Raw genomic sequence first — 16,474 nt, forward strand, 5'->3', positions numbered from 1 at the left:
GAAAAGACGAAGATGCAGCTGCAGACATAATAGACATTCCAAAGAGGACCGCACCTGCTAAAGGTAACAAGGGGCTCAATGGACACTTTTATATTAATATATGAAAAGCACTAAAACTAAACTAAATATACTGTATTTCAACCTATCGCCCCACTCTTCTTCTTCCCTTTAGGCTACGAGCTGCTATTTCAGCCGGAGGTGGTGCGTATCTACACATCCCTGCTGAAGGAGTCCAAGAACCCCACCGTGCTGGAAGCCTCTGCGGGAGCTGTTCAGAACCTGTGCGCCGGACGCTGGACTGTAAGTGGACTCGCTAGTTTCTGAAATCATTGTCCAAGATTGAAAGTCTGAGCAAACGTGAACCTATGTCGACTGACTCAAAGCCCTTACAGCATGCCAAACAGAGCTTGTTAAACATGGTGTGTCTATTCTGGGGAGCGGGAAGCATGTGGATCAGGCCGCTTCACAAGACACGACGGTCGTAAACCCAACGTAGAGTAGTCTGTGCCCTAAACTGAAACACTTGTGTCTGTTTTTAGTACGGCCGTTACATCCGTGCCCTGCTGCGCCAAGAGAAGGGCTTGCCCATGATGACGGAGCTGCTGGCCCACGGCAACGACCGCGTGGTCCGCGCCATGTCCGGGGCCCTGCGCAACATGGCCATCGACGCACGCAACAGAGATCTACTCGGTGAGACTCTGGGCGCTTCGGGGCACCGAGCCCGTCACACAAGGATGTGTCGTTTCGAAGAGGATGACCTGTTCTTCATTTTGTAACGGCCTTCTCGTACTTGCGTGTTAACAGGTAAACACGCGGTTCCCAACCTGGTGGCCAACCTGCCCGGCGGCGGTCAGAGTCAGCCAGTGCGGGCGCTGTCGGAGGAGACGGTGGTGTCGGTACTGAGCACGCTCCACGAGGTGCTGGGCTCCAGCCTGGAGGCAGCAAAGACCCTCAGGGCCTCGCAGGGCATCGAGAGACTGGTGCTCATTAATAAGGACGGGTAAGGGCTGATATCTCACAGGGTTTATTTTAGTCTGCACGTCTGTCCGGTTTGGAATTGCATGCCTCCATTTAGTGCGCCCTTTTTTTTACAAGTCTTATCTTCTCTCTGCCTCCCCCGTCCACCGGGATCACCAGTAACCGTTCTGAGCGGGAGGTGCGCGGGGCAGGCCTGGTCCTGCAGACCGTGTGGGGCTACAAGGACCTGCGGCGCACTCTGGAAAAGGATGGCTGGAAGAAGACTGACTTCATGGTCAACCTAAGCCCTCCCACCAGAGCCAACGGAGGATACGAGGACAGCACTCTGCCGCTCATTGACAAAGGTCAGGAAGCCAAAGGGAAACGCATGCATGTAAAGGGTGCTGCCCCGCGAGGCCAAATATCTTTTAATTTGTTAAAGTGTTTAAAGTGTCAATTTAAGTAAGTATTGACTTATTGCCTCAGTGTTTAATGTGTAACGGGGTGTAAATATCTATCTCTTTGTGTTACTGTTTACTTTGTTCAGGTATGGCACATTTTTCACAGCTTAAGTGGGGCCATTCAAATGCTTCTTTTCTAATAGTTTTCCTTCAAGAGTTGGGTAATCTTATTCTACTGCGGCTCTGCTTTAAATTGTACAAATAAAACTGGGCCAGTGCTTCAAAGAATGAACGCTCGCAATGCGTACAAGTACAAGGTATGGAAGGGTTTGTACCACAGTGGGGCTTTTTAGATGATCCCAGTGATCACCACGTTTTCAGTTAAATATCTTTTAAAAACTTTTGCTGATTGTTAAAAAAAAAAAGAACACCTCAACCATTTCTCAATAAGGTAACAGACTATATATTTGCCAATACCAGCTGACTCATGCTTAACACTTGAAACTTTTAACAGAGGATGTCTATTGCCTCTCTCTGTGATCAAAAACATTTAGCGTTGCACATCCGTGCTCATTGTCTTTGTGTCTTTTAACGCACAGGTGGCAAAGGGGACCGGGAGATGATCCCAATGAATGACATTGGACCAGGCAAGTGTGACGAAGCAACATACGCACACAGACACACAAGGGCATAACTGTTACTTACACACACACACACTCTCAGGTGGTTTTACATACGGATTGTCTTCTTCAGATGCCTACTCCACACTGGACCAGCGAGTGAGAAGGAACACTCTGGATAACACACTCGAACCTGCTGACAGAGATGCAGTACAGGTAAAAATTGGCCACATGAACACACGTACACTCATCCCACACACACGCGCACACTCTCATCCCACACACGTAACCCTGCATGACTGCACTTCTATAAGAATAACTCCCTCAATCCTAACAATCTCCTTCATACTTCAGTCCACTACAGTTTCTAGAAAGTGTCAATGTGTAAGACGAAGCTCACGGCTTTCGAACGTGTCTCTGTAGATTAATCCTCTACAGGTTATTATGGTCTGTTATCTCATCATCTGCTAATAGGGTTTGCCTCCGCATCGCCTCTAGCTCTAGTGCAATCATAAAGACGACTAAGAATAATAATTTAGTTTAGTGTGGATATTGATTGCACATGATCACCTAGTTGAGACCAGAAATGGTTTGAAATGTTCAACTGGTTAATCACAGATACAGACACACTCCCCTCGAGGTTCCAGATTTCAGGGCTCTCTGCTGAGAATGTTGCCGTGGGATCGGTGATGCTCTCACACACACAGCCACGAGCAGCGTGTCGATGCATGCTCAGTTGAAGCGCTGTTTGAACGCTGTCTCACCCGTGTCCTTTTCTCCCAGCTGAAAAACAGCGTAACATGAAACTAACCTTTTTTTTTAACCCTTCTCTGCTTTCTCATCTGATGGGCTTATTTCCCTCTACTCTTTTTCTCTCTCGCTTTTCTTTCTACCTTCTTTTTTCGTTTGTCGTGTTTTCTCTTTCCCTTTACCTCCTTGCTGTGTATGCTGTCTCTATGGATGTCACCGTTTTGGTCTCTCTCCTTTCTCTATTCCTCTTCTCTCTTTCTCTCTCTCTCAGGGAGGCATGTATGGAGAGAGGCAGGCCTCTTTGCCTCTAATGGATTCTTACGATGGTTAGGCCACACCCACTGTCACACTGCATGTCAGCGCATGGTATGTGTGTCCCACAGGCTGCTCCACCCAACTCACTGCATGGCACAATATCTAACAGTGACAACTATGGTTGAGCTTCCATTGTACTGTATGTGGATTTTTTTTTTTTTTTTTTTTTTTGCTGTTAATGTAAAAAAAAAAAAAAAAGTGATCACGTGTAAACTGATTAGTTCTCCTGAGATGTGATTTTAATTTTGTCTCTGCACAGTTTATGTATTTTGTGACGTGTGGTGACTTTGTTTCCTGCAGCCGATGTTCTGTAATTTCTTTGAATACTTTCTTTGAACATTAGCTGCTCTACATGATCAATTCCCACACTTATGCCTCTTGGTCTCTTGCAGAAAAACTGATTGTGTGCATCACAAGAAGACAACCTCCTCCCACCTACTGCCCTTGCTGAACTGACAAATGGGGGACCACTACACTACCGATGGGACTAAACTCCATCCTTTATACTCAAATCCTCCGCCCCTTTTCACCCCGTTGCCGCCTCTCTTCTTCTTTCCCTTTGTTACATTCCTCCATCGCAGCTGACAAAACAACAAAACCACTCAGAAATAAAACCTGGACGTGGATCCACGCTCCCTGTGAACAACTGGATGAGACACTATGACCACTTCGTGCTCTGCGAGTCCTTTAACTCCAAAACGCTAACCACTCGGATGCCACAACACTACATCACTACACTACAACTTGCTTGGACAACTCTTATTCTAACTCCAAGGAAAAGCGGAGGCCGTGGCTTTGTTGGAGGTGGGAGAGTAGATTTAAAGTAATCAAACAAATTGGAAAAACGGGATGAGAATGGGACACTCTTGAAATCACACACTTGACATTTTTCATAAATGGCTATTTTTTGCTGTGTTTTAAAGAAATCAAGCAAACATTCTCACTCTGATGGCTAAATACTGCAACAAATGTTTTCCTACCAGTGACAGTTGATGTTTAATTATTATCCGATACATGTAAAGCTTCTGCTTCTGTTTTGTTAGCGGTTGTTCCTCCTCTTGCTTTGCTCTGTACACAGCAATGTACATGTGCCAAATGACACCGCTAGTGCTGCGACTGCCAATTCTGAATGCAAGAACTTCACACACGACTTTTACAGCAGCTACACGGAACATTGTCATGTGCTTCATGCGGGTGCAGCTTGTGTCAGTCGCAGCCCACCTACAAGATGCATGGGCATGCTGCATTGTCTGTATTTGATTGTGATTCATAAATATAAAAAAGGGTGACGGTTCCAGTATGGATGTTCGCAGACAAGTTATCCTCCATCTCATCGGAATAAGCCGAGTCATTTTATGTTAATTGTAAGCCCCCTTGACCTTTTCATCGAGGAGATATCACAGGATTTGCGGGACACATTTACTTCTACCCGCAGCTCCGTCATCTTATGAATGTGTACAGACCAGACTGTCTCTAACTGGAGTGCCTCACTCATTCAGGACCCGTCGGATGGGTGACCAATCATGGTGTCTTTTTCTCAGCAGGTTACTAGTTGGGAATATTATATTTGGAAGTCATCTGTTTTCTATTCTGCAAAATAATATAATATGTGAACTTGTACGTATGTAAGTCTGTATTTTTTTTTTTTTTAATAACGTATAAAACTCTTGAGTTCTGTATACCTTACTGCTTCTCCAACCCGTAACTTAGCTGGCTACAGAACAGTACATGGGGGAGTACATCGTATCGTCTGCTCCCCCTGCCCGCATTTAAGTACAGCATTCTGTAGGAGTCTTATTCTTAGTGCCGAGTGAGATGTAGATACTTACTGAGTGGATGATTAAAAGAAGCACTGTAGGGGGAACATGTGTTTTTCTTTTTGTTTTTCCATGCCAATTGAAACACGGACAGGGTGCCTCTTTTTCTCAAAGTAACACGTTGCCTTCGAGAATGGACTGACTGAAAGAGGGAGCGAGAGCGAGGTTTTTTTTGCTATAGCATTGCGGTGTATGGAGGCGTGGACCAGAATTTGCTATTGGGAAAAAGTGGAGAAAAAAAATAAAAGCACATTTAAACTATATACAAGAGTATATTTGTTAATTTTAATTATGTATTTTTTTTAATATTGATTTGGGTTCAATGGTTTTTGGGTGCTCCTGGTGAATGCATATCATATGTTTTGATTTAAAAACATTCGATCTGTATCTCAATTAATTGCAAGTTAGCTCAACAAAATCATCCAACATAGTCATCAGATACTGGATCACTAATGAAAAATCTCATTCTGGACTACATCTTAATCTTTTGCCTTGGCTCTTGAAGTTGCACATCATCACTTATGAATGAATCTTGTAACTAGCAATACTGTTTTTAATAAAAAAGAAAATGATTTTTGAGAATTTTCTGTTGTGCCTTTGAATTTATTTCTAATCACCTAAAATGAACCGGTCACGTGACGGAGCGGCCGCTAGGCGGCGCTTCGGGTTTGCGGCCCCGCTTTGGCGACAGTGAGGACCGGGGGGCGACGTTGCGGTTCAACGCGCAGAGGACGTATGACCTTATAATGTAACTGGTAAGTGTCGTTTTAAGCTAATGCTAACTCCCCAACAACGTCACTGTTTTTGATAACGTCGTTAACTTTCCAACATGTTAAGTTAACTTTAAACGCATTACGTTGGGCATAACCTTACATTACCAATCGAGCGCAACTTTTTTTTGTATTAAACAAGGTGGCCATGTTTTGCCATTTGTCGGCTAATGATTACGTTAAATGCTAGCTAACCTTTAGCCGCACAAGAAGTTACTGCGACATTTGCCGCCAGAGACAGAAAATATTTTTTTCCCTCCAAAAAGTAAGTAAGTGGTGGAACATAAAATAGAGTTGTGAAAGTAACGTTACGTGAAATTTAAAGTAAAGTTCACCGACTTCGGCATCGCGCGGAGCCCACGTGCGGCTGCCACCTGCTCTTAAGGTCGGTGCTGTCCGACCCAGGCGATACGAAGTCAATGGTAAACTGTCAACAGTCCATTTTGTGTCAATGGGCTGCTCCAATAATCTCGATTATTTAGTTTAACGTGATTTACTTCAGGGGGGCGGAACGGTGAGATGACTTTAAAGGTGCTTGTTGAAAACGGAAAATATGGAAAATAAAAGGGGTCAGATCACAAGTGGGTCCAGCACCAACGTCAATGGGGTCTACGTTCAACCATATTCCTCTGTCCAACATCCACAACTCCGTAGTCCTCCCTTGCTCCCAGTACCCATGAGGACATGCAGCCGTACAGGTGGCCTGGTCATGAGCTGCAGCTTCTTGGAGAGCTGCAGAGACAACAAAACAACGCCCAATTCTGTGATGTCCTGTTGAAAACTGATGGTGAGCCATGTAGCATACTGGCAGCTTTAAATCAAATGGTGATTAAAATATTAAGCTTTTTTTTTTTTTTTCTTCCTCTTCCTGCTCGTAAAGGTATCACGGTCCCGACCCACAGTTGCGTCCTTGCAGCGCTCAGTCCTTACCTGTCTCAGAGGCTGTTGTCCTCCCCGTCCCCCCCGTTGGGCCAGAAGCGTGAGCTCTGTCTCCAGGCGGTAAAGGCCCAGACGCTGCTGAAGCTCGTGAGCCTTCTGTACTCCGGGGAGGTGGAGGTGAACGGAAGCGCGGAGCAGAATGACTTGCTGTCTGCAGCGGGCCAGTTTGGGATCGCAGACTTTGTTAACGGACAGAGAAATGCAGAAGGGTGGGAGGGGGGACTCCAGAAAAGTTGTTTTGGGAGTTTCGGAGAGAAGAACGAAAGCAGACAAACTCCGGCTGCGCAAGTTCAGGCCGGAGGGGCCGGATGGAGGAACGCAGTTTGTCCAGTCGAAATGAGAAATTGTGTATCCACAGGGAAACATAATGTTGAAGCTGATCAAAAGACTGTGGGATGTTCCACGAAACACTCACAAACTGAACGTCCACACCCAGTACCCGAACCCGCTGTAGCTACACATTCGTATTGTTCGACCTCATTGGAATCCCAACGCGTCACACGTGATGAACATTTCAGCTCCGCACCGCGCTCACATATCCCCTCGGCGCACAGTGGAGCACAAAGTGATGGAGGGTCCACAACGGACCGATCCTCCGGCAGTGTCCCAAATTCCACGCCGCTTTTGTCCAGCAGCGGGACGACCTTCCCCGTCTCGCCCAACGAAGACTCAAACTCCTCATCACCTCCGGACGACAGCGCCAACGAGCAGTCGTCTAAGATGGGGGATAGCATGCAGGTGTTGGATGAGGAAGGAACAGGAAACACAAACGGCAAAACAGCTGCCATTGGGGAAAGAGATGAGATGCCAGGAGAGGAAAGGGGAAGCTCCGCAGAGAAGAGGCATGCACACGTAGGGATGAAGAGCCTGTCCAAGATGAGACAGATGCAGGAGATGGAGACTTCTATTAAGGTATGAAAGACTACTTAGTCATGTCATGGAGAAAACAAACCACGAATGGAGGTTTCTTCCAAAGTTTGTGTGTTTTATGAACTTTAAAGACTTTGAGGAGATTAGAAATTTACTTTGAAGTCCAAGTTCCTTGTAATGAACAGGGAAGTTTGAGACACATTAAACGGGGAGTCCAATACCCCGTCAGGTATGGAGCGCGTTCTAGCTCAGGAAGGGTCTATTTGCCCACCCACAGCTTTGGGTTTAAGTTGGATCTTCTGCCAGGGATCTTGACATACCTCTCTCATCTCACTTGTCTACCATCATGCGTAAATAAACAAGACTTTCTCTTTCGCGCCTTGGGGACACCTCAGAGACATATTTGGTTTGCTAGCTGAGGCTGCTTTGAGCATTTAATGGAGTTGTGTCATGCAGTCTCTGATCTTAACATACTGGGAATAACAGTCACTTCTGGTAATGCGTGGCGTTGCCAAGCGTTTCTCAAACATGATGTAATTGGAGAATACAGATCTGTTGCAGCTTTCAACTTCAGTGAACATTTCATCAAATTCGTCTGGGAATCAGACTCGCTCAACTGCTGCTGCCTTTATGTTTGAGCCATGTGTTCGCTTCCCCTGAAGCGTGCTTATGAAATGTCATTTCTACATCTCATAAGCAAAGAATGAAAAGGGAATTTGAGGATCTATTTTCTCGACAGAGTTGTCTATTCTCAGCATTGCTGCCCTTTACAATGCCATGACACACTTGTAAGAAGCCCTTTGGTTTTAATCCCTGGTGTATTTTCTTTCCTTTGTGCAGATGAAGCTGAGGAGGAGGATCAATGGAGAAGTGTGGGAGGTTGTGAATGTGCAAGACACAGAGGATGCGTTGTCAGTTAACTCCCTGAAACAGGTATACGTGTGTGCTGGTGTTTAGTACGTATTACTTTAAAACAATTTTAAGTGCAGAGTGCATGGCACCTCTTTCAATAAATGGAAAGGAAAGGACCTTTTTGATCTTGTTCATACCGGGTGCTGTGCTGTGGGAAAAAGGCCGTCACTGCTAATTATACGTAACTAATAACATGAACACAGAATTTGATCCCCTGTTTATTTAATAGTCCTGATATGATTCTTATCACCTCGTTATCCTTTTACAGGATGACTCCAGCCACAAAAGGCTGCGCGCTGACCCGGTGAGCCGTGAGCCTCCTCTTTCTTGTGTCCAGCCAGGCCCAACTCATAAACCGGAGGCCCCGGCTATTCAACCCGCAACCAATCACTCCACCGAGCAACCGCCTCACCCTGACTACGACCCCCAGCTTCTGTCCAGTGACTTCTTCAGTGAAGAGCTTGAGTCGGTCCCGCTGAACCAGGCTGCAGGCTCTGCAGAGGAGTGTGACGAGCAAATGGAGAAGCTGCTGGAGGACATCATGATGGGTCTGAACATCCTGCCAAACTTGGACAGAGACTGCAAAGAGTCTGATTGTCCTCAAACGGACCAGGAAGGAGTACTGGCCAATTGCCGGGTCCCAGTTACAGAGAACAAGTGGCAGCAGAGTCAAACTCGTGTTGCCGCCGGGGCCGCGGGATGTGAGTATTACCAGGACTTTGAGACGCCAATTGGCAACACAGCAACCAATACAGGTATGTTGATGCACTCGTCTTATGATTTGTATTGTGTGCCCTGTTGATGTATTTAAACATGATTATGTCATTGCTAACAGCAGGTTAATGTGTTGCCAGGCGGTGGTTTAATGAAACAAGTAGTCATTTTTAAGGGATTGGTTTATTAGAATAAGGAAAAATTTCATATTCACATATTCTGACCCCTTCTCCTTTATATTTACTAAAATAACTTATAATACATATTGAATCATGGAAAACAACAATTTCAGTCTTTGTAAAAATAGTAGTTTCTTCAAACTGCTGGCGTGTACACCGCTATTCTATCTACTATTGTGCTCCACTAACTATGGATAAGTACCTCATACACACCCAACTTCAGAAAAGCTGAGCTATTCCTTTAATCCGAGGTGATGACGTCAAATTTGTTATTTTGTTCAAATGTAGTTACTTTATTTCATTTTATATATGAGTAAAATTCAGAAAACTACTTGAAGGATTTAAATTAATAATTGATTCTTCAATAAAAAGTAAGTATTGTCCAGTGTACTATACACCCAGTGTGCGTTACTAAACAACACAAGGTTGGGTAAAGTACCTGAAATGTTACTTTCTGTATGTCACCCGTAAATTCAGGTTGATTGATGGTGGTCTTTTCACCTGTTGTACAGGTATCTATTGTAATTTTACAGCTCAGAACCAGCCCGGCTGTTCAAGCCTCTCCTCGGCACAGCCGGCTGCTGTCCAGGAGCACCAGACCTCCTCCGGGAATCCCTCATCCGTCACGCCTGTGGGAGGAAGAGAAGGAACAAGCCTGCAGGGCGCCACGCTGTGCAAAACGCTACATTGTCAATATCCAGAAGCGAGGCAATTTGCATCCCGCACTTATTCCCCAGCGTGCCAGGAACCGCCCTCACAAGACAATCGGCACACGGTGGAGCCTTTTCTCCACGTTAATGAAAATGGAGCCCAGTCCTTGCAGCCCTTACGTTGCATGGATGACTTGCGGCTTCCTCGATGTCTCTCTCCGTTAGAACCGTCCACCTCCACAGCAAAACATCAGCCCGACCTCAACAGCTCCACGCACCACAGCGATATTTTTGAGCTACAGTCACCTGTGCGCGGACGACCCTGGCTTGCCATAAAACCCAGATTACTACAATTCCCTCTCAGTGCCATGGTTCATGGAGAAAGTAAAAGTGTGTCTTTTCCCCGGCAGTCAAATTGCAGCAACTCTTCACAGCGAGAGCAGAAACAGCCGGAGTTGAATCCACCAGGTGGGGAAACCCGGACAGCACCTTGTTCCGTTCGAGAGGTGAAAGAGAGGGAAGCAATATCCGGTGGTCATGAACACGTGCCAGAGGAGAAATCTGATCTCCGGAAGGTGAAGAAAAATGTAAAATGTAAACAAGTGGACACTAAAGGTGAAGGTGTGGTGGCTAAAAAGAGGAAAAGGGCGCACTCCGGTCATCCACTGAACACCAGTTCTCCTTCAGAGTACATTCGAGTGAAAGTCAGTGATGGAGCAAAAGGTCAAATGAACCTCGGCGTCTGTTTAGTCAGTTTGTCAAGCAACAACGTCCTGGCAAAGGAAAGAGAAATGGCCGCCAGTTCAAACGTGCCCAACCCCTTTGCAGGGAAAACTAATGAACCGTCGACCATCACAGAAAGTCAGAGAGAGACAACCAGAGGGCCCGGAGATCCCACTACCAGTCCCATGCGGATCAGGACCAGGGGCTTTTTGAAAAAAACTCAAGAGACCCCGGGTAGCTCAAGCACAGAAAGTCCTGTTTTGAAATCCGCTTCCTGCAGAGCTCAAATTTTGAATAAACAAGACGCACCCGAGCAGGGCCGCGGGAGGCTGCGGTCAAAGAGGGGCCGCGGGAGGCCGCGGAAAATAGCAGTCGAAGCGATCCCGCCAGACAAAACGAGCCACGATGTAAAAAGAGAGGAGCAAATTGACGGCGGTTTGTCAAAGGAGGGGAGCAGGAAGACAAGGAGGTGTATGAAACAGATCGGGAATGAACGCGAATCGGAGGCGGTTCCGCCGCCGGCCTTCAGCGCTGAGGCGGGCCGCGACGCCGACGTGATCCCTGACCGGAGACTACGCGGAGCGACCAAACCATCCAGGATGGTCAATCTGAAGGAGTTCCAGAAGCTCGTCAAGCGCCAACACTCAAAGACCAGAAAGTCCAGAACGGAAGTGAAGAACAGCCAGGACGAGGAAAGCCGCGATACCGCAAGAGTCGCAGAGTGTGAGGACGAGAAGGCGCGCGGCAGCGGATTTGGAGAATTAACTCGCGAGACAGAAATGGACGTCGCAAAGCCCCGGGACGGGGACGTGCTTAAAGAGTGTCTCCACATCTCTAATATCGTAGTTGATGATAATAATAACGATCCAATTTTTAACAAATCAGCGGCTGAGGATGGCGAGTCCCAGGGAGACGAGCCGAACGTCTCTGCCAGTGAGTCCCGGCCAGTGTCGGCCTGCGACGTCTCGGGAGAAGAGGCCGCGTTAGCAGCTGAGACGGAGCAGCCACTGAAGTGTCCCGATGAAGGTAAAGGAGTTCTTTCCCGTCTTGGGGCGCTTACTTGCAAACTCTTTTGTGTACAGTAAGAGTAGAAAATGAAGACGATCACACTATGGAACCATTGTATATTAAGTATCACTTTGATTTAATACAATTATGTTTTACTTAATTGTTTTTAAAATGACATGGAGACAAGCCACATTACATTGCAAAAGGTTGTTTTGACAGGAATAGGCTTAATTCGTCCAAATCACACCAAAATGCAGCAATAATAGACAAAGTACTCTGATCTTTTATATTTGAATTTTGTTAAGGTCTTGATACAACTATTTAAAAAATACTCCATTATAAGAAAATCGTGAATCATCTTACAAGAACAAAAGTATTATCAGCAGTAAGTAGTGCTTTCCCCAAAAACTCTGTTCTAATCAGGATTCAGTTCTAAATGAAATAAAACCTGAAAGGGCTTAAGGCTGGCGTTGACAGTTTTGCAGTCGATGCTTCAGTAGTTCAGGAGTGAGATCCGTCCCTGCAGCTAACATTAGCCATGGCAAATTAGTGTTTCCATAAAATGTGTTTTAAAAATGAAAGCTAATTATTTTACAGATCTACAATGTCTAGTCTTACTGCTCATGACACAATAATAAAGAAATGTTGATTATTTTATTTTATTTTTATTCTAATCTCGCAGAACCGTTCATCATTAAGAAACGGGACCGAAAGCAAAAGACGGGAGGATTGGAAACATTAACATAATTTTTTTAGCACTATTTCATTACAAATAAATTTTTGGCTAAAAGCAAAAATTGTAAATATTTACAAATAAACATATCTATTCAGATAATAAATGTACATTCAAACAAGAAGCCCCTACTATTTTTTTCTGTAAGAGGTCCGTGGTTCAATCCGTCATGGATTCAATCTTTACCTTCTTTTTAAAAAAACATTTTTTGTATAGTCTGTAAAGTACTTTGTAACTCCCGATGCAGTGGCGCTCTGGTACAGTACCTCTAAAAGCACAGTTTGGGCATAAATGTTCTTTTGTTACGTTTCCCCGCTGACTTGCCAAAGATTCCAAGATACCTAGAAAAGGCAGCTGACGACTATAGCGAACAATGTCCCAATTTCTTCAGATAATCCTTCGTGCCTTCTTTACGCAGCCCGTGGTAAAGGGGAGTCAGGTGAAACACCGCAGACTGCCATCCACGACGAAGGATCGTTTCACAGTGACACGCACTTGCCTCAAGAAGACGAAATGCCTCTGTTGAGCCACGGGACGCCACAGAGGACGAGTGAACCGCAGTCGGGCGCTGGGTCCGGCGGCAGCAGCGGCTGCGATGAAGAGGAGGTAGACGTCCTGCTCTTCACTCCAGACAAAGTGCCGCCGACCCAAGAGTGTGAGAATGGACTCGACCACATGGAGATAACTCCCGAGGAAGAGGACGAGGACGATGGGAATGAGATTGATGTAACCGGAGATGAGGCAGAGTAATACTTTTGTATTTGTGCATAGTTTTTACTATGTTGTGTGACTAATTCAGCACTTTGGTGGGCTGAGCATTATGTTCTCCCTGATGTGGTTTTATGTATGTCCACAAAGATGCCAGACAAAGTCCGTTAAGCTGGGAAGCTTATGTAAAATAGATTTTTACGTCACTCCTTTTTATGTTTTGTCCACCAGTGAGAGTCTGGCAAATATAATATAAGCTCTATGCTGCTGGTTTTACCTTCATTTAGTTCAATGTACGACTGTTCGAATGGATGTCTGAGTTCCATTAATAATAGACTAGATAATCGATTACAAAAAAAGAAAAAAAGTTCTTACTGTTGTTCGCATTGTTCACGTTTGTCAATTTTATTAGTTTTATATTTTCAGGGGATATTGAATGGTCATACTAAAAGCACTTGTGACATTGGATCCCTCTCAAAGTGACTATTGTTGAACAGAAACCTTATTTTGAGCTTGTATTTGTAAAGCACAGCGTGTTTTTTTGTAATTGACATAGTTATGGGTTATTAAAAAAAAGTGTGTCAAATTGTTTTGCCATCTAAATGTCTCCTTGAACATCCGTGGCCCAGACAGGCGCGAGAGGGCGCCGTGTCTCCGCCGCCACTTCAAAACCAACTTTATTGGCAACGGAAGTGTGAGCGGAAACGGCGCACACGTGTTTTGCGTCTCGCAGGTTTGAAGGTTAAAGAAGAAACACCGGGTAGGTATCCAGTCCGCCGTCGGTCTCCGGGAGGGTTGCTGTTTTTCCTTTGGTAGCCAAAGCTGTGTGTGAGCAGCGCAGCAGCGCGGACATGGACCCCGTGAAGGCGCAGCAGCTGGCGGCCGAGCTGGAGGTGGAGATGATGGCTGACATGTACAACCGGTAAAGAGAACCAGCTAACGGCTAAAGCGAGCTATATCTTTTATGCGCATGAGATTCTTGCAAACTTCGTTTAGATAGTCTGTTAAACTCGACGTGCTGTAACAGAGGGTCGTCTGACGGTGAAGGTCAGCTGCGTTTAGTGAAGGTGGAGCTGTATGATGCTAAGCGATTAGCATGTAGCCCCAAGCTAAGCTACATGTGACAGCTATTCATTCAGATGACTGACCAGACAGACAGCAAGCAACGGCTTCTATTTTTACTACCAAATAATAGTGCAACTTGATTAATTACTTAGTTCGTATTTATAATTCGTTTTGTTGTATAGCAATGATGGGCAATATCTTTTGTACATGTAATTTAAAAATGGAATGGAAGCGGTGTAATACTTCATCATTTAATAATTTCTCTGCAGCAGAAGGAACTTGATAGCAGCTCGATATGTTTTTATAGAAAGAAAATCATCTATTGTAATGCATCTTTTAACAAACATCTACAAAATATTCCCCAGAAAACTAATGCTTAAAGAACTCATCAATCTCTAAACGGATACGCGTTAAATTAATTTTGACGGGAGGTTAAATCTTTATTACGTGAGAAAAGACGTGTGTCTATTGGAGCTCAATGGCCTTTTAAATGGAGTTTCTGCCTTAAAATGTTTTCCATGAATGTAAATTCATTTTCACTAATGGGAGTACCGGTTTAGAGCAGCTGTACAGGTGTTATAATGACATTAATGAAGCAGCTTCTGGTGTTGTGCACGCTGGTCCGCTGGGGCACTTGACCCGGACAGATGCACACTAGAGGTACACTACATATCATTTAGCTGACGCTTTCATCCAAAGCAATTTATAAGTGCATTTTAACCATAAAGATAAAAACTCAAGAACAAGAAACAATTTCATCAACTAACACCAAGATGAGTGAACATGTTTCCTGTAACAAATTCAAATTATTTCAAGATAAAGTCCAAAAACACACGGGAACTTTGAAACAGGATTTGTAGGCTTTTTTCTAGTTTCATGCACCTAACTTTTATTCAGATGTATAGATATCTTTCTAGTTTCAAGTTTGTCAGATTAATTTAAAGTTAATGTGATCACATCCAAACTCAACAAATCATTTCTTCAACCAATTTACTTGGTCAAGCAAGGTCGACCTCATTACTACATTAAGAAAATAAATTGCGGGTTTCCAGTAGATGGCACTGTGCAGTTTTACCACATTGCATTGACTAAATCTTAAGGTGCTCCATCATAATAAAATGTTCCTGTAAATGTTTTAACATGTGCAATAATTCTAGTAATTTAGTTCTTTAACAATCTTTCTTCTCAGCATGACCAACGCCTGCCACAGGAAGTGTGTCCCGCCACATTACAAGGAGGCGGAGCTGACAAAGGGGGAGTCTGTGTGCTTGGACCGCTGCGTTGCCAAATACCTGGACCTTCACGAGCGGCTGGGACGCAAGCTGACCGAGCTCTCCGTCCAGGACGAGGAAACGATGAGGAAGGCATCTCTGGGAAGCGGATAGACACTAACGAAAGGCTCAAAGTAGAACATCCTGGGGATTAAAAGGTTATGGGTTATTGAGTGGGTGGGTTTTGTTTGGGGAATCAATCAAATGTGAAGATCAATGCTCTTGAGAACCACAAAGAGGGACTGCTTTCCTGCAGAGGTCAAGGATGAGACGGATGGTGCTCGGATGGAGTCACCGTAGGACCTGGTGGAATGACGACGACACCTTGAAACTGCTCCACCTCAGGATGAGTCTGATTAATGTTTCCTTTTATTTTGGCCCACTGACCTGATCATCAACAGGAAAGGGGAGGATGTGTAATTGTCTCTAATCCATACATTTGTTTTTTAGCTGCCTGGCGTCCCAGGCGGGTACTGGCTCTTATACAATGAGGTTGAAACAGACACCATTTACATTTAATATTTGTTCCCACGTCACCTTTTGAACAGGTGAATTATTTATTTTTTTTTCTAACATGGCAGGGCGATAAACAGCGATCCTCTTCATAATGTTGCTACACAACATGCAATTCAGTTAGACACATTGTTGACAATTACAAGTTGTCTGTCATGCAGACATGGCTCTTTACAAAGCAGTTAAATACAGATGTATCGAGGGCGTCTCCGGAATGAATTATGTATTCTTTGAATGTTTTAGTTGACACAAGATGCTGATTAGTTTAATGTCTTGGATGGTGCTGTATTGGCTTTATCTGTAAACTCCGTTACAGACTACTAGGCTCCTCAGATGGGATGAAATTGGACTGAATTGGATGCTTGTGCAGGCTGCGTTGTGTTGTCTGACTGGACCATGTTGTTGTTTTTGACCTGATATGTTTTTGTTTTCATGTCCATGAAGCAGCTTTTCCCCCAACATGTCGGAGAAGCTGCACAGTGTTAAGAACTCTAATAAAACTGTCATTTTAACACGAGTTTTTACACTTTCTTCCTACGGGGATTAACGTGGTGACCTC

The 16,474-nt window shown here is 44.7% G+C and overlaps 3 protein-coding genes across 4 annotated transcripts in view; all 3 read left to right on the top strand.

Moving 5' to 3' along the window:
- The window catches only part of LOC144383154 (catenin delta-1-like), a 5,896-nt gene extending 454 nt beyond the window's left edge, over nucleotides 1-5,442 (top strand). Inside the window, exons 2-10 of the mRNA XM_078080000.1 lie at nucleotides 7-63; nucleotides 173-300; nucleotides 540-690; nucleotides 805-1,000; nucleotides 1,138-1,322; nucleotides 1,958-2,005; nucleotides 2,112-2,194; nucleotides 3,000-3,054; nucleotides 3,436-5,442. Of these exons, the coding sequence (XP_077936126.1) occupies nucleotides 7-63; nucleotides 173-300; nucleotides 540-690; nucleotides 805-1,000; nucleotides 1,138-1,322; nucleotides 1,958-2,005; nucleotides 2,112-2,194; nucleotides 3,000-3,054; nucleotides 3,436-3,494 (962 nt within the window). The 3' untranslated portion in view covers nucleotides 3,495-5,442. The remainder of the gene's footprint in view (nucleotides 1-6; nucleotides 64-172; nucleotides 301-539; nucleotides 691-804; nucleotides 1,001-1,137; nucleotides 1,323-1,957; nucleotides 2,006-2,111; nucleotides 2,195-2,999; nucleotides 3,055-3,435) is intronic.
- Nucleotides 5,443-5,539: 97 nt separating this feature from the next.
- LOC120825408 (uncharacterized) lies at nucleotides 5,540-13,652 on the top strand. Of its 2 annotated transcripts, XM_040187013.2 has the most exons (7): nucleotides 5,540-5,615; nucleotides 6,285-6,417; nucleotides 6,511-7,481; nucleotides 8,280-8,372; nucleotides 8,620-9,106; nucleotides 9,757-11,643; nucleotides 12,777-13,652. In XM_040187013.2, exons 2-7 carry the CDS (start codon nucleotides 6,315-6,317, stop codon nucleotides 13,106-13,108), a joined length of 3,873 nt encoding a protein of 1,290 aa, XP_040042947.2. In that variant the 5' UTR covers nucleotides 5,540-5,615; nucleotides 6,285-6,314; the 3' UTR covers nucleotides 13,109-13,652. The 2 variants fall into 2 exon arrangements, with proteins under 2 accessions (XP_040042947.2, XP_077936693.1); XM_078080567.1 differs by lacking the exon at nucleotides 5,540-5,615 and having other exon boundaries at nucleotides 6,192-6,417.
- LOC144383385 (mitochondrial import inner membrane translocase subunit Tim10) lies at nucleotides 13,623-16,427 on the top strand. Its single transcript, XM_078080570.1, has 2 exons — nucleotides 13,623-13,988; nucleotides 15,321-16,427. Exons 1-2 carry the CDS (start codon nucleotides 13,918-13,920, stop codon nucleotides 15,514-15,516), a joined length of 267 nt encoding a protein of 88 aa, XP_077936696.1. The 5' UTR covers nucleotides 13,623-13,917; the 3' UTR covers nucleotides 15,517-16,427.
- The last annotated feature ends 47 nt before the right edge of the window (nucleotides 16,428-16,474 follow it).

This window comes from Gasterosteus aculeatus, chromosome 9 (assembly GCF_964276395.1).
Source record: "Gasterosteus aculeatus chromosome 9, fGasAcu3.hap1.1, whole genome shotgun sequence".
NCBI lineage: Eukaryota > Metazoa > Chordata > Actinopteri > Perciformes > Gasterosteidae > Gasterosteus > Gasterosteus aculeatus.

Bases quoted from the DNA above. Each gene is read 5' to 3' on its own strand.
- LOC120825408 (XM_040187013.2), top strand. From the start codon at position 6,315: ATGCAGCCGTACAGGTGGCCTGGTCATGAGCTGCAGCTTCTTGGAGAG. The intron at 8,373-8,619 runs GTATACGTGTGT...ATCCTTTTACAG, and splicing joins CAGTTAACTCCCTGAAACAG to GATGACTCCAGCCACAAAAG. The intron at 11,644-12,776 runs GTAAAGGAGTTC...TTCTTTACGCAG, and splicing joins ACTGAAGTGTCCCGATGAAG to CCCGTGGTAAAGGGGAGTCA.
- LOC144383385 (XM_078080570.1), top strand. From the start codon at position 13,918: ATGGACCCCGTGAAGGCGCAGCAGCTGGCGGCCGAGCTGGAGGTGGAG. The intron at 13,989-15,320 runs GTAAAGAGAACC...CTTTCTTCTCAG, and splicing joins ATGGCTGACATGTACAACCG to CATGACCAACGCCTGCCACA.